Source organism: Loxodonta africana, chromosome 6 (genome assembly GCF_030014295.1).
Source record: "Loxodonta africana isolate mLoxAfr1 chromosome 6, mLoxAfr1.hap2, whole genome shotgun sequence".
Classification (NCBI taxonomy): domain Eukaryota; kingdom Metazoa; phylum Chordata; class Mammalia; order Proboscidea; family Elephantidae; genus Loxodonta; species Loxodonta africana.
The window spans coordinates 64,244,067-64,269,215 of record NC_087347.1 but is presented as its reverse complement, the minus strand read 5'-3'; the positions used below and the strand labels follow the sequence as shown (position 1 = coordinate 64,269,215).

General features: G+C 38.8%; 1 protein-coding gene across 2 annotated transcripts in view; it reads right to left on the bottom strand.

Annotated features, from left to right (window-relative positions):
* The window catches only part of PDE1A (phosphodiesterase 1A), a 382,834-nt gene that overhangs the window by 114,162 nt on the left and 243,523 nt on the right, over positions 1 to 25,149 (bottom strand). For both annotated transcript variants that reach the window (XM_010602781.2, XM_064286924.1), the window contains exon 2: positions 10,320 to 10,433. In XM_010602781.2, the coding sequence (XP_010601083.1) occupies positions 10,320 to 10,433 (114 nt within the window). The remainder of the gene's footprint in view (positions 1 to 10,319; positions 10,434 to 25,149) is intronic.

The following is a 25,149-nucleotide window of genomic DNA, read 5'->3' as shown; positions in this document are numbered from 1 at the left end:
CAGGCCCCACGTGAGCCGCGCCAGGCCCTGGCCCTGGCCCCCGAAGGTTATACGGGTGGACCCCGGCGATGACTGGTCCATGTGAGGGACAGCGGGATGCCTTCTTCCATTTGTCCGGGACACCTCAGTCTGGCCATGAAGGGTGCAGGGAGGGCAATGGCGGGATGATGCGATGTTGCGAGTGAGCAGTGGGAGGTTGGAGAGGGCCTGAAGTTGGCCTGGAGGTTGGCGGGGGGAAGAGGGACGGGGATGTGCGCCGCTGCAGGGTCCGGGCAACGCCGGACAAGTAAGGTCTCCACCTAGGGAGTGTGGCAGGCAGGAGGTGGACATCCCAAGATGCGTGGAGGTGTCTGAGGGGCAGTGAGCAAACGGGGGTAGAGGGGACACTGGAACTGAAGACATTCTGCCCCATAGGGTTTCCAAGGAGTGGCCTGAGGATTTGAGCTACCTACCGTTTGGTTACCAGCCAGGCTCTTAACCACTATGCCACCAAGGCACCAACGGGTGCAGTTAATTGCCTAAAAATTTCTTATTGGTATAATTATTAGAAAATAATAACATTTATAAAGTTGTCTTCTTCAAATTCAATTCGTATATATTCTGTTGACACAAGATATCACAAATGGGGAGATTTTATACAACATGTGGAGCTTTTTGTCACTTATTTCTCAGAAGATCTGGTCAGATTTTTTTCCCCCCTTTTCATTAAAAAAAAAAAAAATTTTTTTTTTTTTTTTCCTTTTCATTAGTGGGAATGTTTTTGAAAGTTTGTAGAAAGTAGCACACCCCAGATGGACAGAGAATATGAAAGTCAACCAAAGTGTATTGCAACTTTTTCTGAGCCTGGTTTTCACACTCCATTTACAGGGTGAGAACAGCCTACCAACACAGCTCTCCCAACACCACCCCTCCTTACAACTCACACCACAAAAATGGAATTCATGAAAATCATAATTTGCTTTTTAATGATTCACTGAGCTCCAGCAATGTCTTAGCACATCCCCCTCAAACTGATTTTCACAGAATCTCTTCCAAATGGAAAAAATTAAAGAATAAAAGACCTCCATATTTATAAATGTTCCTCTACTAAGAAGGTGATTAGAAGTTCCCTCCTGCCTTCCTCCAGGCGGCCAGAGTAGTTTAGGTTTCAGCAGGCGTTTATAAGGGGACTTTGAAACCATGGTGGCGTAGTGGCTAAGTGCTACAGCTGCTAACCAAAAGGCTGGCAGTTCAAATCCACCAGGCGCTCCTTGGAAACTCTATGGGGCAGTTCTACTCTGTCCTATAGGGTCGCTATGAGTCAGAATTGACAGCAACGGGTTTGTTTGTGTTTTGGGGGAGACCGTGGGTAAAGCCACAGAATTTCAGAACAGAGAGGGGCTGGAAACTTCATCTTCAAGGTAAATAAACTGGCAACTGGAGAGAAAAAAAAAAAAAAAGAATCTCTTGCTCAGAGGCTTATCATCAGTAGGAGCAGAACTGGAGCAGAAGTTGGTAAACTGCCAGTCGAGGACCCTTCACAACATACCACACAGGCCCTGATCCAGGTCCCCTTGCACATGGCACTAACATGAACATTTAGTTTTCACACTGTAGAGGACACAGAGTTTAAAAAATAGATCTGTCTTTCTATTTGTTTTTTAAAGAAAGCATTCGCCTCCATTCATGGACATATAATTTAAATAGAATTGACCTCAGATTAAACTAAATAGAACTGCATCATGGAATGCGGGACCACTAAATTTGTGTGGCCAATTTCTCTGGACACGATGATTAGTTCAGGGATAAGCATATAACCTAACCACAGCCAATGAAACATGAGGATGTGTTTGCTGGAGCCTCTGGGAAGGGAAACTTTTCTCATTCCTGCTGGGTTTGGTGGTGTGAGGATGTAAAGCTTGGAAATACTGCAACCTCCTTGCTACCAGTCAAACCAACGGAAGGAGGCTAATACAGAGCAAGCAGAACAAAGAGGTAGATCTCTTGACCTCATTTTGACTCTGAATCAATCTGTGCTTATAGTTAACACTAGCCATCAATATTTTGGCAGTGAACACCAATAAATTAATCATTTATTTCGTTGGGTTTTCTGCCACTTACAATTGAAATATGTATAACAGCTATCTATTAATCCAGATATTTTCTCTTTTCCTTCTTCCCTGTTCTGGCTATAAATATAAAAAGAACCCACACCATTCAGTACCATCATGACATGCAAGTTGTAGTGATTAACCACACTGGGTTTGCTCTCCATGCCACGTGAATTTTTGCAGCCCCGCGATCCATACGCTGGCCATGATTATTGCAGCACCCTTACCCATTCTGAGCCACTGAGTTTAAAATCAAATGCTAACCCTTCTGATTTTACAGTGCTACTCATGTTCAACTTATTTGAAGACCCTTGTCTGTGAACTTGCTGGCTCAATATTTATCTGTATTTTCCACCTAAGCTTGACTATTTTTCTCTTTTCGTAGATAACTTTTCAGGTATAATTTCTTGTGCTATAACCTTCCTATAAAACATCGTTCTTTTTTACTCTCAATCTCTATTTAGCTCTCCATCTCCAGGCTACAGACAATAGCCTTCCATCCTAAAGATAAATGAGAAAAAAAAAAAGAGGCCTTCTTTAAATGTCTGTCCTATTAACAGGCTGTCTTATCTCTGCTCTTTCCACCACTGTCAAATTCTTGAAATAGCCCATACTCTTTTCTTCCTAGCTCATCCACACTAATTCCTCAAACTACTATAATCTGACTAGTAGCTTCTTAACTTTAGTGAATTTCTACCCCAGCAGCATCAGGAATCTGCCAATTGCAACCAGTGGTTCTCCCTGTGGCATTTCATTTGCCCTTTTTAGCAGCCCTTTTCTCCACTGGCTTTTGGCACTTATATTCTTCAGATATGCCTCCTGCCCCTCTATTTATTCTTTCTCGGTCTCCTTCTTTGTAGCCTCATGCCTTACCTTAAATGCTTATATTTCCTCTGTCTGTCCTCAACTCCCCTCTCACCCATACCTCTATTTGTCATTTTCATCCTCTCCCTTGACTTCAGTTACTAGAGTATAGCACGGTGACACATTTTGAGAAGGAACTCCAAGTCTTTTTGAAGCCTTACTGGTTGGAAGTGAGGAAAACTGACATTTGAAAAGTCAAATAATAATTTGTTTTATTCCACAGAGGTTGGATTTTACCTTTAGAGGCAGGCAGCTCTTTTGTTTCATGAAAAGTCTCTTGAACAGGTCTTTTAGTTACATAAAAATAAGGTGATGGCCCTACTCTGGCCTATAGGAGATCAAGACTATGGAATCCAAGAAGGTAAATGTCTGTGCATAGTAAAGTGCAAGGCTGTCTTCATTTTTAGCACAGCTTCATCCCTGCATATTCTAATCCTTTAGAAAATGTTGGGGTCATTTTCTTAACTGTGAATTTACATTGCACCATCTCTGAGAATAGGTGTTCCTCCTGGAAGATAAATGTACAACTTGACATTAATTTTGATAGCCCTTCCCTTTTACCTTGGCCTTGGAACTTGAGATCCTGAACACAGGACACAGTAAACAGGTTCAAATGTACTTGTAGTGGGTGGTGAACTGGTTTCTGCAAGGTAGGCAGCAGAGCTTAGAATATGCAGAGAAATTTCTGGTGCAGAACTTCTAAGGAAGGGTTTCAGTTCTGAGTTCTGCCAGCAATCATCAGTGACGTGTTACAGTGGTTACAGGTGGTTCTAGCTGTTTGTCTGGGAAACTGGAGGAAGGGAATGATCCCACACTTGGGAGCAGTGTCTATCTGTAGATAAATGGACTTGAGGGGAAAAGAATGATCTGCAGAGGAACAGTACAGCAGTTTGGTGCCAGAGCGCTGGCTCCAGAGGAAAGTGACAGCCAGGATAGATTGGTAAACGAAATAAACATTCCCTGGGTATTCCCTAAAACAAAAGATGGAGATGCGGAATGATACAAATATACTCAAACTTCACTGGAGCTTAGACTGTTAAAGTTTAGGCATCGAAGGAAAGGCCTGTGAACATATGAGACCCTCAAATTATAATTCCCAGATCTACATCTCTGCCACTATAGTCCTGAGTTCTAGAACCCTTATATCTACCATATTCCAGGCATTTTAATGTGAAGTCCTCTTGTTAGGAGCCTTGTTTTTAAGAATGGGCAGGGGAAGCTCTGCCAGGGAACAAAACTCATTGACCTTATGGCTGTACCTCCAAGTCCAATCATATCTATTTTGGGATCTTGGCCCTGTATAATTTCTTAACTTTCTGGCAGTGATTTACTGCATGCTACCTGGTGTTTTATAATTTGTCTGTGTGATCAGGTCTTTCTTTCTAACTCTGAACCTCCCTGCTTCTCGTTTGCAGCATTTGTCCTTGTGCCTAGCTTTGTCTTCAAAGCTCTTGACCCATTTCTAGCAATGAGCTATCTAAAGAGTTGTACACCTAAACCTGATTATCGGTGCGCCTAATATTCATTTCAGCTACCACAGAGTAGTTACCAGTAAAGGTTTGTTAAATGAGTGAATACTCCCTGGCAAATCCCAATACTCAGTGATTCCAAGGGTCTTGACCTCCAACGTTTCCTGGACTACATGTAATTTTTCACCAAAGTAACTTTCTCAAAATACTGACTGACATCACTGCATTCCCATTCATGACAATCTATCCCGATATTAATGACCCTTAAACTTAGTAAGGAAACTCTGTGGCATGGTGGTTATGAGCTTTGTCTGCTAACCAGAATGTCAGCAGTTTGAATCCACCAGGTGCTCCCTGGAAACTCTACGGAGCAGTTCTACTCTATCTTACAGTGTCACTGTGAGTCAGAATCAATTCGATGGCAATAGGTTTGGTTTTTTTGGTTTCGAACTTAGTAAGACACACCAAAGTCAATTAAGGGTGTTTTTATTGAGATGTACATCCTACTAAGGACTTTTTCTCTCTATCAATTTCCACTTTGCTTTCCTTTCCTGGTAAGTAGAGCCTAAAAACCCAAAAACCCAGTGCTGTAGAGTCGATTCCAACTCATAGCGACCCTATAGGACAGAGTAGAAATGCCCCATGGAGTTTCTGAGGAGCGCCTGGGGGATTCAAACTGCTGATCCTTTGGTTAGCAGCTGTAGCACTTAACCACTACGCTATCAGGGTTTCCAAGTACAGCCTACCTGTCTTCATTTTCTCAGAAAATTATTTAATATTTTCATTAGGAGGTATAAATTATATCTCTTGAATTACTATTCATCCCAGAGGTATTTGCATTTTAATGGTACAATAATAATAATGGCTAACACTGTTTTTGCTTTTACTCTGTGTCAGGCATTACACTACATGTAATTCTCATGTCAATGCTATGAGATGGGCATTGTCATTATCCTCACTTTACAGATGATAAAGCCAGGACTCAGAGAAGTTAAGTAACTTGAAAGAGAGTATTGGATGGAGGATCCAAAGAGAGTGAGTATTGAGTGGAAGATCTGGGCTTTGAACCCTCTCTTTTTGAGTCATGGTAATTATAAACCTTAGATTGGTGCATATTAACAGAATGAAGTTCTAAATTTTGTTAGGGAGTATTACTCCATCTCTGAAAATATACCTCCCAGGCAGCTGCCCTACCCTGCTATTCATGAGGCCAAAGATGCTGCTTGGCCTGGCAGTGTCCCAATCTAAATAGGGACAATCAAACAGATTTCTTTTTCTTTGTAGGCCACATGTTTCTGGCTTAAAACTGTGCACTTTTGAAAAACAAGAGCCTCTTGGGACACATCTGAAATCAGGACTCATAAAATATTGGCATTTGCATTTGAAAATGTCTTTTAAAAAAATAGCCATATTCATTAGGGAATTGTGCTATAGTCCCCACAGAAAAGTCCAATTTCAGTTTCTATTAGAAACTCTGGAAACCCTGGTGGTGTAGCGGTTAAGTGCTACGGCTGCTAACCAAAAGGTTGGTCGTTCGAATCCACCAGGCGCTCCTTAGAAACTATCGGGCAGTTCTACTCTGTCCTATAGGGTCGCTATGAGTCGGAATCAACTGGATGGCAGTGGGTTTTGTTTTGGTTTTATTAGAAACTCTGTACTTAGCTTTTTCACCCAAATCATCTTTCAAGAGAGATTTTTGTTTTGATTTGTTCTTGTGTTCTTGTGACTGAAACCTACCATTCACTACGGCTTTGTCAGAAAAGGTATATGTGAGTGTGTATGGATTTTAAACCAATATGTAATTTGCTTTTTACTGCTTTACTTAGTGTTGAATCTTTTTTTTTTTTTTCTTCAATCCAGTCCAATTGTTTGACTTCCAAATGATACCTCTCAGCAATGCCCACTGGATGACTTTTTCTAGAGAGAGAATTTTCCATTTAAAATATTTCAGAAGTCAGCAGATTCTTATATAAAGTTTAAAGGCAAACTAACTGCTTCTTGATCTCTTACTCCTTCTGTTTTATTAATACTTCTGAGGCTAGTAGTTAAGCACTTAACCTTTTGCACCACCCAGGGATTCCTTAATAATTATATACCCATCTCAATAAATACTCATGCTCGGTTGGCTGCTGAGTGTCTTATCAAGTCTATAGGAAATCAAACCTTGGCAAGTATTAATGCTCTAAAATTTATTCAGCCTGTATTGTCATCATAAAATCACAGTTCTTAGAAGATATATAACAGGTAATCTTAGGTCTAAGCAGTTTTGTGTTGATAAATGTTTAACAAAGGCTCTCCAGGGAAAACAAACCTGATTTGTAGCATTTGACAATTTACTGGTAAATACTCCTCCCATAGCCAATTTTAAGCTACGAATGTGACATCAGAGAAGGTGAAGTTGGGAAGTGATGCATCAAAATCAACACACCACTGGATCTGATGACCCTGATACCATGTGAGCTTTCATCAAAACTTCCAAAGTCTCTGAAGTCACCTTTTGGTCAAATGGTTCAAAAGAAAAAAGCAGATGAGAATCATGTTTAATAACCTAAATCCCGTAGTCTGGCTGCCAAGGCCCCGATCCTGCTCTTTTCCTTACTCTCAGTATTAGCTTGAGTAAGCCCTGTAACTCTTCTATGACTTGGTTTCCTCAAAAGTAAGCTGGTAATAGGAAGGTGTCTATGTCACAGAGTTGCTGCAATAATTAAATGAAAAAGTGCTACAAATGAGTTCTTGGCACATAGTAGGCCCTAAAGAATTTTAGCCATTATTTTTCCAGAATTTACACTTCCAGCTATCAAAATACTTTACACGTTTGTCATCTAAATCTTCCCAAGTTCATTAAAAACCATCCTGCTTTATGCTGTGAGTGGAGCCAAGCATAGAGGCGAGAGCACTAAAGGAGAAGCCATAGCTTGGTTTCTAGTTTCAGCTTTGCCAATGCCTGTGGCCTTTGTCAAATCATTTCAGTTTCAAGAGCTTTAGCTCCCTCATTAGTAAAATGAAAAAAGTAGTAATCATCCCAAAACTGCATACAATTGTAGTGAAACTGATATGAAATAATGAAACTAAAAGGTCTTTGAAGGCTATACAGATGTGGTATATTATTGCTAATCCAATTTAAAAAATCATGACGTCATAGAAGCATTAAAATAAAAAAAGCGAAAAATTTTTTGTCATTTGGGTAAAAATTGGGGAAAGGTGGGGATAAGAGCTGGCGTTGTGTTGCAAAGAGCGAGATTAAAAAAATTAAATTTCTACCATGAAGTAGTTAAGTATTGTTCTTAAGTTTTCTTCCCACAAAAGAGCAGTTTTCAAATGAAAGGGAACTATACTTTGAAATGTAATGTATGTTTAAATCAGTTAGGGATCATGGAGAACTATGTTAGCAAAGCATCTGTGGAATCCTAATTTTCAGGAAAATACAACAGAAGAATTAATAAATATTATATATGATAATCTATCAAATAAAAGATGAGAAACAGGCAAAATAGCATTATAAAATGAATGATTTAAGCCTCCCAAGAATTTTTAAAGATAAAAGTTTTTACTTTTTATAAATAAATATCAAATAATAAACTAGTCAAGGACAAATTGAAGAAACCTTAAACGTGTTAAGAAGTTTAGTTCACTTGTGAATTAAAAGCACGTGAAAATGTAAGAGCAAACAAATTACAGGGGCACCAAAAAACATTTTTTTTTAATTGGCACTTTGGATCTCTATTCACTTAAAAGAAATACTGTGTATATTTTTACAGATATTTTGGTGACAGTTAACCAGGAAAACAACTCGGGGTAGAGTTTATAATCTAAGGTTTCCTCTGATTTTTCTTAATTTATGACTCCAAACCCCACCTAACAAAGAAGTTCTGTTCTGGAGACAAAAGACAGAATCACTGCTGCAGTACAGCCCTCATCAAGGCTTTTTCTATCAGTTATTAATGAAAATTCTCATTATACAATATTATAAAGTTCAGTACATGATATAGAAAGATCTCCAAGTTTCCTTGTTTACGGGAGAAAATGAAAAACCATGAATCCAGTATGCTACTTTCCATGAAAGAAGGAGAGAAAAATAAGAAATAAAAATTTGTAATAAATCCCTCGAAAGATAAATAAGACGGGTGTGAGTTGGGGGAGTAGGGTAGATTGGGACAAGGATAGAAGCAAGAATTTCAAGAAGCATCTTTTTATATTATTTTCATTTTTGAACCACGAGAATTTATTACCTATTAAACAATATTATTTATGTGTGTGCTTGTACGTGTATGTGTGTGTTTCTTAAGTTCAGCCTACATCAATAGCAAAATTTCAGTCTCATACCTGGTTTAACATTTCTCACCTCCCTAAGATCAAATGTGACCTGGGCTTAGACCCCTGCAGAGGGAAAGGGGCATGGTGGATGTCTCCACTCTCCATGTTTTACTCCCTGTCCCACTCACTTGCTGCTTCTCATTATTCCAGCAATGTGGTGGGGAAGGGACAGGAAACTATAGGGACCAAAGGGTCTTACTAGATTCATGTGGTTTTGCTGTCATCCATGTGGCAAATGTCCAAATGTTGGGTCCTGGGGAGTTTTACGGGTGTCCTAGAGAGACTTGCTATACCAATAGGGTACCTCCAACATTATATGTTCTCTAACATTCTGGCTGAATTATTACAACTCCTACCCTGACTTGTATCAACAATCACCCCAGGTAGCTTGTTTTTCACCCTCTGAAGGGAGCAGTCTTGGTAGATTCCTTCAAGAGACCTCTAGTCTGGCTGCCTTAGGACTTTGAAAACTACAGTGCCTTTTCCTGCCAAATTCTGGAAGGGCCTCTCCCTACACAGGTTTCCTCTTCCCCCTGAATTCACTGGTAGTTCTAATCAACCTGTCACCTCTGTCTTTTTTAAGGTGAGTATCAGGTACCTGTCTAAATGCTCCCCATAACTCCAAGAGATACTTCCCAGTGTCGAGTCTGAACTGATCAGAACTGTCACACCAACTACTACCTCCAGGTTCCACAGGGTCCCCGCCTGCAGCTTGAGGTTTAGGGTATGTCGTTAGAGGGGAAAAGAAAATGTACAGTTCTCCCTCTAGGCCAGGGTTTCCTAACCTCCACACTACTGACATTTGTGACCAGATAATTCTTTGGAAGGGGGGGACTGTCCTGTGCATTGTATGATATTTAGCAGCACCCCTGGCCACTTACCCACTACATGCCAGTAGCACATGTTACAACTGTAACAATCAAAAATATCTTCAGATAGTGCCAAGTATCCCCTGAAGGGCAAAATTGCCTGGTGGTGAGCCACAGCTCCAGGCTAACAACTTCTTCATATAAATTCTCATTTCCTATCTCCCTTAACAATCTGCTAATTATATTTAGAGGCTAGATTTGGATGATTGTCAACAACATCTTTGGAGCTGCCATTTAGCAAGGCCTGCATAGAGGGCCTGATACCTGCCATGAGCATGTGTGGACACGTAACAGCCATTTTCTCAGAAGGAACTCTGAAATCTGAGATAATAGGAAACATTCTTACATCAGAGAAAGTCACTATAAGCCTACATCTGTTTCTAAAAAAAAAAAAAAAATTAAAATCTGTATTTAAGAACAAGGGTAGGAGGGAAGTGAATTTTTTTTTCATTCTTTATGTTTTGTGGCTTTATTATCCGAATATTTTTATTATATTCAAGCATTTTGATTAAAATGTATATATTTTTTAGAAAGAATCACAGTCCAGTTAAGTAGTTAATGAAAAAGCATCTTTTAAATTTTAATAAGATTTTGATTTTGTTTTTATTGGTTATATTTGCTAAATTCATGTAGTGGATAAAGGAGGTTGGCAAAAGATGAATAAAGGAGGAGAGAGGCAAGGAAGACAAAAGGAAAGGAAGATTAACACTTACCTTGTTTCATCGATATAAACTGCTTCCAACACGGATGCTGCATACTCAATATTCTTCTTTAAGTCTACGACGTTAACATCACCTTTTTCCAGCTGTTTCACTAGGCATCTTAGTCTATTTCAAAACAGTAGATGAAAAAAGAGAAAAATAGAAAGAAATTTAATATAACTATATGGAACATATTCTAATATTAAATACACAAATTGAGTAAAGATTTTAACACACATATTTTTTAAAGCATCAAATAGAAATGTTTTCAGAGATCTTTTTAGATATATTTAAGATAAATCTTTATCAATTAAGCAACTATTATAAATTATATTTCCCTCTCAATAATGTTAGGGGTGTGGGTCGCTAGTTTAGGTATTATATTTCAAGGAAGGTCTCTCTGAAAATTCAAGACAAAGAGATTTTTATCGAAATATATTACTGGCAGGAGAATGTATTCCTTGGCCATTTTGCTTTTTCATAGTTGTCACAGAGAGAATAATTCAAAGATGGTCCTCTGAATGCTACTGGAGCTATTGTTCACTGAAAATAGCAATAAAAAAAAAAAAATGAAGGCAAAAATTCCAAGGAAATACAGATTCCAAAAAAAAAATGTATGTGTGTTTATTGTTTTCACTGCAATGGTTTTTCCCTTGAGACAACTCTGTAAAAAATACATTTATATATGAGAGATTTTGTTTTGTTTTTGTCAAAGGATGACGTGTCCCAACCCTTTGAGGAATTTTGAAGCAGAGGGCTCAGCTAAGCCAGGATTGGATTCCTGAATCACAGAAACCGTGACGTAATTAATGCTACTTTTTTAACGACTAAGGTTTGGGATTATAGACATCTAATACAGTGAAGTAATACAAATTTCCTCAGTGAGTCTGTAACACTTTTGGAAACTACTACGCATTAAATTAAAAAGAGGGTTTATGAAGATACTTCCCTATACTAGGCAGAAAAGGAGCATGTTTCTTAGTTTACATACACTATAGATAAAGAAAAAAAATTTAAAAACAAGAAGACAATTTATCCATTTTCCTAAATTATCACATAGAGCATTCCTGAGCAAAGACTATTAAAAAGAGAGACTAGATAGCATCTATTTTACTTTAGCGGTAGCTTTACAAATTTTCTTTATTGGTCATACATTGCTTTTTTCATAAAAAGAAAAATCTCTGTACTTTAAAAAGACTATTTATAATTAGAATTGCAGATTAATGGAATAATTTTATATGCTTATTGTCCCAATTTTGAATTTGCTTTTGTAAACAACCTAAATACACTAATCCTTAACAGTCTTTAGTCTGTTTTTTTGCTTTCTTCATTGATAATACAAACCTAGACATCTTCAAGAATCATTTGCAAATAATCACGCATTCTAAACTGGTGGGTTCTAAAGCAGTAAGGTTTTGTTGCATATATATCTGTACTAACTTTTTATTTTTTAAGAAAATAACTATATACTATTTACCTAAATCACAAGCCAGCCTATGGGTAAATTCTCAGAGCTGAAGAGGAAATCACAAATTCATGTACATAAAATAAACAAGTCCCCTTAACTTAGTAAAAACTCTTTAGCAATGATTGGGCTTCTTTCATCAGTCAGAACGAGCAAGCCAAGTGGAAAACAGTGCTCTAAATACCAGGCTCATGTAGTTCTGATTCCCAAAACGGAAGTGCATGTACTTAATGTTCCCCCTGAGCAGTTTCTGGCCCTCTAAACTGTGGCTGGAGGCCCCACTGGTGACTATTGCTTGGTAGCAAAACAACAGTTAATAGCTGTAATGTCAAACAACATAGGCCAGCTATCTATAAATAAAAAATGTTGCCAAAAAGGTGCTTAAAAATCCATTTCAGTGTAGTAAACAATTATTTGGCATCAGTTACTGGGCCTGGTGCTATGAAAAGAATATATAGATACAGTTATAGACATAGACGTATAATGATACGCACTCACATATACATGCGCACACACACAATGCATGGGTGCCTGTGTGAGCACCACGAAACCTGTCTTCAAAGCATTTGCAATTTTTAGGAGTGTCATGATATATGCAAACAATGTGGTCAAGTGTTGAAATGTACACAGTTCCCATTTCTTCTTTTACACACACCTTAATTTCCAAGCAATTTGGTTCAATCACTGTTTTTCAAATACTCTCAAATCTCCCTAAATTCAAGCTCTTCTCACTTCCTGAAATGTTTTTCTCTCATATGCCTTTAACTGTCTGAATCATGTTTAGTTACTAGGCATTATGTAGGATGCTACCACTCTCATGAATCCTTTGCAGATTCCAATCCCAATACAAACCACCCTATCCACTCTATTATGACCTCTCTCTACTTAGAAACTGAATCACACTTCATTTGTCTCTCTTTTAGTACCATTTTGGCTTTTCTCTGACTTCCACTATAGACCCATAGGTCAACAGAACTGAATAAAGAGTATAGAAAGAGACTTACAAATATATAGTCCATTTATTTTGGAAACAAGGTACAAAGACAAGTTAGTGGAGAAACGATACTCTTTAAAACAAATAGTACTAGGTAGGACACTCGAATACCTGTATGCAAAAGAAACTTTGATCCATACCTGGAACCCTAAGCAACAATTACCTCACAATGGTAAATCCTATTTAAAAAAAAAAGGGGGGGGGGAGGAAGAAAAACCTTCATAACCTTGGGTTAGGCAAGGATTTCTTAGATAAAACACCTAAAGCACTATCCATAAAAGAAAAAGTAATAAATTCTACCTCATCAATATTAAGATCATCTGCTCTTCATAAACACTTTTAAAATAATAAAAGACAAGCCACAGACTGAAAGTATTTGCAAGTCATATATGTAGTAAAGGATTTTTACCCAAAGCACATAAAAAATTTACAAAATTTACTAATAAGAAACAACTCAAAAATATGTAAACCATTTGGACAGACTCTTCACCAAAAATGATATATTCACAGCAAACATGAAAGATACTCAACTTTATCAGTCATTAGAAAAAGATCAAATTAAAACCATAATGAGATACAACAAAGCACCTACTGGAATGGCTAAAATGAAAATAACTGATCATATCAAATACTCGCAAGGAGATGAAGCACCTGGAACTACCATACACTGCTGGTAAGAATATAAACTGGTAAATCACTTTGGAAAACAATCACTTAAAATGTTAAACATGCTTCTAAGATATGACCAAGCCATTCCACCCTTAGGTAGAGAGAAAAGGATATATAGCCCATGCAAAGACTTGTACATGAATGCTCATAGCAACTTTTTTTGTATGCCCCAAACTCGAAACAACCTAAATGCCCATCAACAGGTGAATGGATAAACACACTGTGGCATGTCCATCCAATGGAAAACTACTCAGCAATAAAAATAATGAAATATCGATGCACACAACATGAATGAATCTCAAAATAATTATACTAGGTGGAAGAAGCAAGAAAACAAGAGTATAATATCGTATGGTTGAATTTATATAAAATTTTAGAAAATGCAAATCATCCCTATAGTGACGGAAAGCAGATCAGTGGTTGCCTGACAATTGGGGAGGTGGGGGATCAGCAACGAATGAAAGGAGAGATTGCCGAGGGGCTGGAGGAAACTTTTGGGGGAAATGTTAATTTTTCTTAATTGCAGTGATACTTTCACTGTATAAATATATGTCTATGCTTATCAAACTGCTGCACACTTTAAGTATGTGAAGTTTATCATACACCAATTATACCTTAATTAAGCTGCTGAAAATTGAACAGCAATGCAAGTGATATATTTGAACTATGTAATCAGTTATTTGAGATAGAAAAAGGATATGTGCTAAATAGATGCTTCTGTTATATATCTTCAGTTTTCATCAATTCTATTAAAATACTAAAAAAATTCTAAATTATCCTATCAGAGACATGAAAAAAAAAATCTAAACAGCGTTAAGCTCTTTTCTCTTTATTGTACTTTAGATGAAGTTTTACAGAGCAAACTAGCTTTTCACTAAACAGTACACACATTGTTTTATAACATTGGTTAACAACCTCATGACATGTCAACACTCTCCCTTCTCAACCTTGGGTTCCCTATTACCAGCTTTCCTGTTCCCTCCTGCCTTCTAGTCCTTGCCCCTGGGCTGGTGTGCCCTTTAGTCTTGTTTCATTTTACGGGCCTGTCTAATCTTTGGCTGAAGGGTAAACCTCAGGAGTGACTTCATTTCTCAGCTAAAAGGGTGTCTGGGGGTCATACTTTTGGGGTTTCTCTAGTCTCTGTCAAGCCAGCAAGTCTGGTCTTTTTTTGTGAGTTAGAATTTTGTTCTACTTTTTTCTCCAGCTCTTTCTGGGACCCTCTATTGTGATCCCTGTCAGAGCAGTCAGTGGTGGTAGAAAGGCACCATCTAGTTGTACTGGAGTCAGTCTGATAGAGGTCATGGTAGATGTGGTCCATCAGTCCTTTGGACTAATTTTTTCCTTTTATCTTTAGTTTTCTTCATTCTCCCTTGCTCCCAAAGGGGTGAGATCAGTAGAGTATCTTTGATGGTTGCTCACAGGCTTTTAAGACCTCAGACAGTACTCACCAAAGTAGAATATAGAACATTTTCTTTATAAACTATGTTACAGCATTAAGCTCTTAAGAGATACAGTCAGTAGTCTTTTTGCAAATAGCTTATCTTTGATAATTCATAAGACTTTTTAAATCAGTCCAAATATTATATATATAAGAAGCAGATTTTTATCTGCTTACCTTTTTTGGAGGAATTTCCTCATACTTTAATGATTAGGACACTTAAGATAGAAATTAAAATAGCAACACCATCTTTGAAAATAACTGACTGGTTCTGTGATTTAATCAAGCAAAGTTACAGAGGGGAAACAATTCCTATCTTTGACAAAGAATACTGCACTGTAGAAAATGATTGAGTATTTTTTAAATTCAAATATAGAACTGCCATTTTTTAGAGGACAATATACTTATCTTGGCTATCTAGTGCTGCTATAACAGAAATACCACCAGTGGATGGGTTTAACAAACAGAAACGTATTATCTCACAGTTTAGGAAGCTAGAAGTCCAAATTCAACACTTTCTCTGTGGGTTCCAGCCCCTTGGTGATCTCCAAGTGACTTGGTATGAATCTTCCCTTGTCTCTTTCTAGCTTGTGTTTAATCTCTTTTATATAAAAAGAGATTGACTCAAGATACACCTTATACTAATCCTGCCTCATTAACATAACAAAGGCAAACCATTCCCAAATGGGATTATAACTACAGGCATAAAACCAAACCTAGTGGATTCATATTCATAGTGACCCTACAGCACAGAGTAGAACTGCCCTGTAGGGTTTCCAAGGAGCAGATGGCAGATTTGAATTGCCAACCTTTCGGTTATCAGCCGAGCTCTTCACCACTGTGCCACCAGGGCTCCTCTACAGGCATAGAGGTTAGGATTTGCAATACATATTTTTTGGAGGACACAATTCAATCCACAATAATATTCAATTAAAATGATGTAGCTTACATAATCAAGTTTCCACCTTCTAAAACGTTGCTACATGACCCAATCCTACAAGAGGGTCACCTATATAATTAACTATGTTCTCATACTGAAAAATTTTGTGTGTCGATTCATATATCCTACAGTTATATCCTTATTAATTCTAGGGTATAAAGTACCTAGGATATTCCTAATGCAACAGAGCACAAAAAATAAACAAGTGAAATTTTAAAAGAGAATTTATAATTATTATGTATCAAGGTCCCCATTTCTGACCTGATTGAAATACAAATGGGAAAAGGATATTGTTGTAACAATGCCATACTAAGAATCAGAGGTGGTAAAGCTAAAAGAGTACAGATAAACCAAACCTATTGCTGTCAAGTCTATTCTGACTCATAGAGATCCTATAGGACAGAGTAGAACTGCTCTACAGAGTTTCCAAGGAGGAGCTGGTAGATTCGAACTGCCAACATTTTGGTTAGCAGCCGAGTTCTTAACCACTACGCCACCAGGGCTCCAAAAGAATGTATATAGCAGATATTGCAGATATTTTATTAGCATTATAATATGGCCATAAGCAGGAGTGCCTGAAACCACACAAATAGTGACTGTCAGAATAAGAAGCTATGACATCATTTTCACTAAGTCCTGCTTGCATCTGAGCTGAAAATGATAAAAAATGATAATAAGAATTCATTAAATAATGAAACTGTATTTGCTACTCTTCAGGTCAATGCTCAGGAAATTAAATCCCAACTTTAGTCTAAGAAACAAGCATTACAGATTCAAAACCTTTTTTTGGCCTTTTTTTCATATAGTCCAATATTACTTAGAATTGTAAAGTTCCATAATACCTTTATTTTATGAGGTAAATCATTCCCAAAACAATTTATATCATTGAAGAAAATGAAAAAAAAAAAAAAATGGGATGAATAGCATGACAAATATTATTGGCCTTTAAAATGTGCTTACAGTCTACATTTAAAGGAGCAAAATAGTCCTCTCTGGAGGAAGTTCCTTGTCTCTTCTGAGCTTCTGCTCTTGAGCGATCTTCATGTGGCTTGGCATGTGTCTCACCCCATCTCTGCTTCTTCGCTTGTTTGTTTAACCTCTTTTATATCTCAAAAGAGATGGATTTAAGGCACACTCTATACTAATCCTGCCTCATTAGCATACAAAAAACAACCCATTCCCAAATGGGATTATAACCATCGGCCTATAGGTTAGAATTTATAACACATATTTTGGGAGGATATAATGGCCAGTATATTGAAGAATTCCTCTTAGGTACAGAGATACAAACACTCTGACAGTTAGAAATGCTTTCAGGATTAATTTATTCCTCTACTGAGACAAGACAACATGTTATGGATTGAATTATATCCCGCCAAAAATATGTGTATCAACTTGGTTAGGCCATGACTCCCAGTATTGTGTGTTGTCCTCCATTTTGTGATTGTAATTTTATGTTAAGAGGATTAGGGTGGGATTGTAACACCAGCCTTACTCAGGTCACCTCTCTGATCCAATGTAAAGGAATTTTCCCTTGGGTGTGGCTTGCACCACCTTTTATCTCTCAAGAGATAAAAGGAAAGGGAAGCAAGCAGAAAGTTGGGGTCCTCATACCATGAAGGAAGCAATGCTGGGAGCAGAGCATGTCTTTTGGGCCTGAGGTTCCTGCACTGAGGTGCTTTCAGACTAAGGTAAGACTGCTCCCTCACATGGACCTTCCTCCAGAGCCGACAGAGAGAGAGACAGCCTTCTCCCAGAGCCTGAATTTGGACTTGTAGCCTCCTCAGCTGTGAGAGAATAAACTTCTCTCTGTTAAAGCCATCCATCTGTGGTATTCTGTTATAGCAGTACTAGATGACCAAGATACAACAGTAATACCATAATAACTCTAAAGAGGGAACCAATCATTTTCTGTCTGGTCATTGTTACCCCTCTGAAATACTATGGGCTATGTGGCTCAAGAATTTTTTTTGAAATATTATCAATATTTTTGTTTTTTAAATCTGATTATGTGTCCTCATAAAGAAAAATTAGTGATCTTCACTGATTAGTAAGGCAGTTTTTTTAAATCGGGGAACACAGGTTAGGAACAGGGTGTACACATAGCCAACCTACTTAAAAGCTGTTTAACATCACATTGTTGTTGGTAGGTGCTGTCAAGTCAGTTCCAACTCATAGCAATTCTATATGTACAACAGAATGAAACATTGCCCTGTCTTGTGCCATCCTCACAATCACTACATTTGAGCCCATTGTTGCAGCCACTCTGTCGATCTGTCTCATTGAGGGTCTTCCTCTTTCTGGCTGACCCTCTACTTTAAGCATGATGTCCTTCTCCAGGGACTGTTCCCTCCTGATAATATGTCCAAAGTGTGTGAGACAAAGCCTCGCCATCCTTGCTTCTAAGGGGCATTTTAGCATCCATAAAAAAAAAAAAATTTTTTTTTTTTTTTTTTATGACCCAGCAATTCCACTTCTAGGTATATATCCAAAATAACTGAAAGCAGCCACACAAACAGATACATGTTCATTGAAGCATTATTCACAATAGCCAAAAGGTGGAAACAACCATGTGCACATCAGCAGCTAAGCGGATAAATAAAATATGGCACTGGGTTAATACACACACACACACACACACACACACACACTATGGAACACATTATTCAATCATAAAGAGAAATGAACTTTTGATACATGCCACCACATGGATGAACCTTGAAAACATGCTTAACAAAATATTAGATGCAAAAGAAAAAATATTGAATGATTCCACTTATATAAAATATCTAGAATAGATAAATCCATCAAGACAAAAGATTAGTGGTTACCAGGGGCTGGGGAGAGGGAGAAATGGAGAGTTAAATAAAAAATAATTTAACATATGTCATTCTCTTGGGCCTTGGAACTCATGTTTAGCACTGAATTCAGATAGCTATGCTGTGCTAAATACCTTGTATTTGTGCTCCTCCCCCTCTCCCCTGCCACTCAACTGGTCTCCACCCTGCTCCTTGCCCTGGGCTGCTGACCTGCAGGGACTACATCAGGCTTCAGGTGGGTTTTACAAATGGAGAGAATCAGCAGGAGATAGGAGTGAGGGAGAAGAGTGAAGTCAGCATATTATCCCACCCGCCCCCCCTTGGAAGATCACCCTCCACGGAAGGTCACTTGTCAGGGGCCCTCTCCAGGCAGTGTTCTCTCTCCCTTTCTGTCTCTGTCTCTATCTCTTTACCCCTCGTTCTATAACTGCCGCTTCAGTTGTAGGGATGAGCCTCGTTGTCACCGGCCCAGAGGTATTGGATTATCACGCCTGGTTCTCTATACTCATCCCACAAGTATAAATACTCCTTTATTAATTTCTCCTCAGATTACGCATTTTGAGTATACCACTTGCTTTCCTGACTTCTATGACACTTCCTACATTCCTATCCCTCATACCACAGACCTTCAGTATTGTCCAATGGGGTAGTCAGGGAGACTTTAGCAATAGAGCTTTAAAATCAGTGGGGACTCACTTTTACCTTTTTCCTGGTGTCCATGTAGAGGAGCACTATACTGCTTAGAGAGCGGCTTCCAGGAGTTTTCCACTGTGATCAAAATCAGAGTGAGCTCTGGCCCATGGCAGAACTGGAAGGGATAAGTAACTGTACAAAATGCTGAGAATCAGCTGCCACGTAGGAATTCGAGAAAGCATGAGACCAAATTGCCACTTTCACCAGAGAAGTGACTTTTGAATGGGGTGTTTGTTGGGGGGGGTGGGGGGGTGGCTGATGTTAGCTGGGTCAGAGATTTATAGCATAATTTTTAAAAATTTAAAGGAAAGATATTGGCAAAAGGAAATTTATGGTTGCATTTAAGTCTGATGGATTAAAATTTGCTTTTTTTTTTCTCTCACCACTGAAGCCTCATTAATTTGACATAAAAGAATTGAAAAGATAAAAAGGCTACAAGAGAGGAGGAGACAACAGCAGAGAATGGTTTACAACATTATTATTATTTTTTAATTAAATAGGGAGATGTGGTAACTGACTTAATAAAAAAAAAAAAAAGACTTAATAGAGCCCAAGAAACAGAAATTTCAGTGCTTTCAAAGGTAATTACAGAGAGAAGCAAGTCAATTCATCTCCACAGACCCTCAAAACAGCTTAGGAGATGGAGGCACCAAAGACCTGTAAAGCGGGGATCAGGTTTCAGGCTCAAAACAGGAGGACTGGGTGAAAGTCTTTTTACAGACCTTTCAGATTTCTTTCTGCACCCCAAGCAGCCTGGAACTAGGAAAAAGGCAGAGGTGACTATAAGATTGAAAACAGGAGGATTAAATGAAAGTCAGTATGGAATGATGGTGCCCCAGTTTCTTTTCTCTCGCCTATTTACATAATGGATTCACTGCTGGAGAGGTTGAATAGCCCAGAGAGACGAAATTGTGTTTAAACAAGCCAGTGAGTCCCCCAGGCAATAAGTATAGCCTATGCACAGAGATTCCAATCTCTTTTCAAAGCCTTGCTCTTTAATGTTAATAAATAGCCTGTTAAGAGTCACCAGGCATTGAAGGAAAACCTCCAACATAAAAGACAGACACAAACAAACAAACCAAAAAAGAAATTTAGAAGAAACAGAAATAACACAAAGACTAAAAGAAACATTTAAAAAAAAAAACTCTGAAAAAAGTGACTCATCCATTAAGAAAGAACATGATAACACTTTTTTCTTTTTTAATGGAATAAATGGAGAAGAAAAAGCTCTTAGGAATTAACAGTGATAATTTACATTTACATAAAAATGTCAATAGAAGAGGTAGAGAAAAAAGTATAGTTATTATCCCAGAAAGTGGACAAAAAGACAGCAAGATGCATAATAGAAGAACAAAAATAAGAATATTGGAGGATCAGTTGAAGAAATCTAATATCGAACTCACTGGAGTTCTAGACATTAGGATCAGAGAAGAGGGAAGGAGAAAATTGCCACACAAAAAGCTGTAAACCAATCTCCCAGAACTAAGAATCACCATTTTGGAAGGGTCCACCTGGGTCAGCTCCACAGGTATTCAACCCATGCATCCCCACAGAGCCCTGCACTTTGAAGAGTCCTGCATTTGGTGTAGTGGCCTTTCTGAAATTTTGAACAAGAGGCCCCACATTTTCATTTTGTACTGGGCCCCAAATATTTTATAGCCAGGCCTGAGACCCACCTGGAATTCTATACTCAGCCAAAATCAAGTTTGAGGAAAGAATGAAGGCATTTTCAGATATTCCAGGACTCAAAGAATTCTACTTCCCATGCACTTTTTTTTCAAGAAGGCACTAGGAGATGCATTTGACCAAAACAAGGATATAACAGGAATTCTAACACAGGTCAGTGGGGAAGAAAGTCCAAAATAAAGATATATGTTCACCCTATGGATTAACCAATCCAGACTGAAGTAGCGGTACAGAGGAAGGGAAGTAAGGAAGGGAGTCTTGGGGGGGTGGGGTAGGGAATGAAACTGATAAACACTTGAACTGGTAGAATGTTTGGAAGTTTACTATAACAGATCAGTTAAACATTCGTAAAACTATAAAACACGTGTATGAAAAACTGTAATTATGAAAATGTGAGAAAGAACGTTGTACAAGAGAAACAGTCACAGCTCAATATTTTATAGAAAAGCGAATAGTATTTACAAAGCCACACTACTGTGAACACTAGTGACTTGAAAGAAAATGAGCTGCAATATAGCTCTTAGGAGAAGAGGGTAAGGAAATTGGTAAACTTAATGTACAAGAGCCCTATCCTCTATTACCATTATGTGTAGAAGTCAATAGCTAAAGACTGAACTTGATAAATCAAGAAATAGTAGAAACATATTATTTGGAAATAAACTAAAGAAGGAAGAACTAAAATGAACCAAAACAGATTATTTACTTCTAGGGAATTGACTGCTGTTTTAAATTTTTTTGTTGTTGTTGTTGAGAATATACATAGCAAAACATACACCAATTCAACCATTTCTACATGTACAATTCAGTGACATTGATTACATCTTCAAGTTGTGCAACCATTCTCACCCTCCTTTTCTGAGTTGCTCTTTTGCCATTAACATAAACTCACTGCCTCCTAACATTCCTATCTAATCTTTCTAGCTGATGTTGTCAGTTTGATCCCATATATTGTTTGGGATCATTGATTTTATGGCCTTTGAGTTGGTTCCGACTCATAGTGAGATTATGTACAATAGAACAAAACACTGCCTGGTCCTGTGCCATTCTCACAATTGTTGTTATGCTTGCTTGAGCCCATTGTTGTAGTCACTATGTCAATCCATCTCTTTGGGCATCTTCCTCTTTTTTGCTGACCCTCCACTTTACCAGCATGATGTCCTTCTCCAGGGACTGGTCCATCCTGATAACATGTCCAAAGTACATGAGATGAAGTCCCATACAGACAGATCTTAAAAGACCACAATGCTTAAGGTAAACACTAGTTAAGCTAAATTATTGTTTGGTTTTAAAAAGACTTCAGGAGATATTTTTGGTGTAAGGTTTAACGATTATCTCAGGGCAATAGTTTCAGGGGTTCTTCCAGCTTTTCTGGCTCCGGAAAGTCTGAAGTCCAAAAGTCTGTTCTACTTTTTCCCCTCTTTGACCAGAATTCTTCCGTAGAATCTTTGATCAAAATATTCAGTAATAATAATGACAGTTGAGCACCATTCAGTTCTTCTGGTCTCATGGTAAAGAAGACTGTTGTTCATGGAGGCAGTGAACCACAATTCCATTTCCTCCTCCTATTCCTGACTGTTTTTCCTCTGTTGTTCCAAAGGATAGAGACCGGTTGTTGTGCATTAAATGACTGCTTGAAAGCTTTTAAAACCTCAGAAATTAGGTAATGAACTAGAAGGTGGAACAGAAGCTTTTTAAATTAATAAACATAATTTTAATGCTATATTTCCATATTAAAGTAGAATGTTCAATATACTGCTCACAAGGAAAATAATTTCATCTAGAGAGAACTCAGGTCCTTGGTAGTTTCAAAATCAATGACTGTGACAAATTAAAATGACTGAAAAATAACAAGATGTCAAAATTCATCTAGTATGGAAGGTAAAGAATGATTTTGAAGGGGGACAAAGTATTCCAAGCATAAGTCATTGACTGTATTGAACTCCAGTTGTTCTAGCCTCTTTCATACATGGTGAAGAAAAGGGGAAAAAAAAATTAAACATGAGAATTAAATATATACCTGCTCACTACATGTTCCATGCCTGTATACTAAACTGACTGAAAACAGGCACATATGTTTAAGATTTGAGATAGGAAAAACAAATGAAGTTATATAATATATGAAAAAGAGAAAGAATTATTAGAAAACAGTAAAAATATGAAAGTGGAGAGGCAGAGCAAACATGGCGCTATAGACAGAAACACCATGCCATTCCTCCACAGCAAAGAACTGAAAAACTAAGTAAAGCAGAGAAAAACATCAATCCTGGAACCCCAAGCTTCAAACGAAAAGATAAAGAACTCAACCAAGCACCGAATGTAATAAGAAACTGACAGAGAACAGACAACAAGGAGAGATATGGAGTGGAGGTTCCCTATCAGCTAACACAGCATGGATTTGCCATCTTGGACTCCTCGGCCTTCAAGATCGGCAGACAGTACATACAGGAAGGCAGATTCCAGGAGCTCCCAGCAGGAGAGAGAACACCTGGTAACCAGTGATACACGGTTTCCCACCTGCCATCCTTCTTCCCCCTACTTGGCCTCTGCCACTTCCTGGCAGGCCGCGGTCACTTGGCCTGGGAGGTGCCAGGTCCTTGCCACTTGGATTCACAGCGTCCACACCAGCCGGCTCCTTCAGTGCCATTTTTTTGTTGCTGTTCTTGCTTTTTTGGCTTCTTTTGGTTCCTTCTCTTTCTTTCACCTCCTTCCCTTCCTTTCCCTAGAACACCTGGCTCCTCCATGTGCCATCCCCACTCCTTCTTGATAGGCTGTGAAGTGCCACTCTGCTGGAGAACCACTTCTCCAGTCCACACCACCACACCAGTGGGATCCCAAGAGGCATTTTTTTTTTCTTTTTCTTTTCTCCTTTTTGTTTTTCTTCATTTCTTGGTTTCTCATCTCTCTCTACTTTCCTTCTTTTCCTATTTCCCGAATATCTGGTGCTGTGTACCATCTCTGTCCCTTCTAGACAGGCTGTGCAGTGTCACTCAGCTTGGGTGCCACTTTCCCAGTTTATGCTGCCAAGTCAGTGAGCCCCCTTGAGGATTTTTTTCTTTTCTTTTCTCAATTTCTTGCCTCTACCATCCTTCCCTTCTTTTCTCCTGAACACCTGGCACTGTATGCCACCTTTGCCCCTTCTAGACAGGCTTTACAGTGCCACGCAGCTTGGGAGCCACTTCCCCAGTCTGTGCCATCACACCAGTAGGCTCCCTCAGGGCATTTTTTCCCCCTATCTCTTCTTTTATTTTCTCAGTTTCTTGTCTCTCTCTACTTTCCTTCCTTACCCTTCTCCTAAACACCTAGTGCCAAGTACCATCTCTGCACCTTCTTGATGGGCTGTGCTGAGCCACTCAGCTAGGGACCTGCTTTCAGTGAGCTCCCTTGGGGCATTTTTTTTCTTTCTTTCTATTTTTTTTTTCTTGGTTTCTTATCTCTTTCTACCTTCCTTCTTTACCCTTCTACTGAACATCCGGTGCCATGTGCCATCTCTGCTCCTTCCTGATGGGCTGTGCGGCACCACTTGACAGGGGACCTGCTTCTGGTGGGCTCACATGGGGCACTTTTTTTTTTTTTCCTCTTTCTCTACCTTCCTTCCTTTCTGGCATCTTTCTTTCTTTCTTTTCTCGGTTTCTTGTCTCTCTCTACGTTCCTTCCATTCCCTTCTCCTGACAACCTAATCATGTGTAACTTTCTCTCTTATTTTTTTAAATCTAGCTTCTTATCTCTCCCTCCCTTCCTTTCCTTTCTCCCACCCACCTAGCTGTGTGCCATATCTGTCCCTTCTTGACAGGCTGTACCTCATTGCTTGGCTAGGAAACCACTGGCACATGTATGGGTCTGCACCACTCCAATGATAGGCTCCCTCTTTTTTTGTTTGTTTGCTCTTGGATACTATTTCTCTCTCCACTTTGTCTTCTTTCCCACTTCCACTTCGCTCCACACATCATAGCCTCCCCCTCCCTCCTGCCTATTTGCACCACGTGCTGCATTGCACCCCCGAGCAGCACAGGCATGGTCTACTAGAACCTGCCCTGCACTGACCCCCAGCCCTGCTCTATCAGCCCCAGTACGTGCCACAAACTACCCAGCCCTCGCCTTCCACTGGACCTGCCCTGATGCACCGTAGCTGAGAGACTGG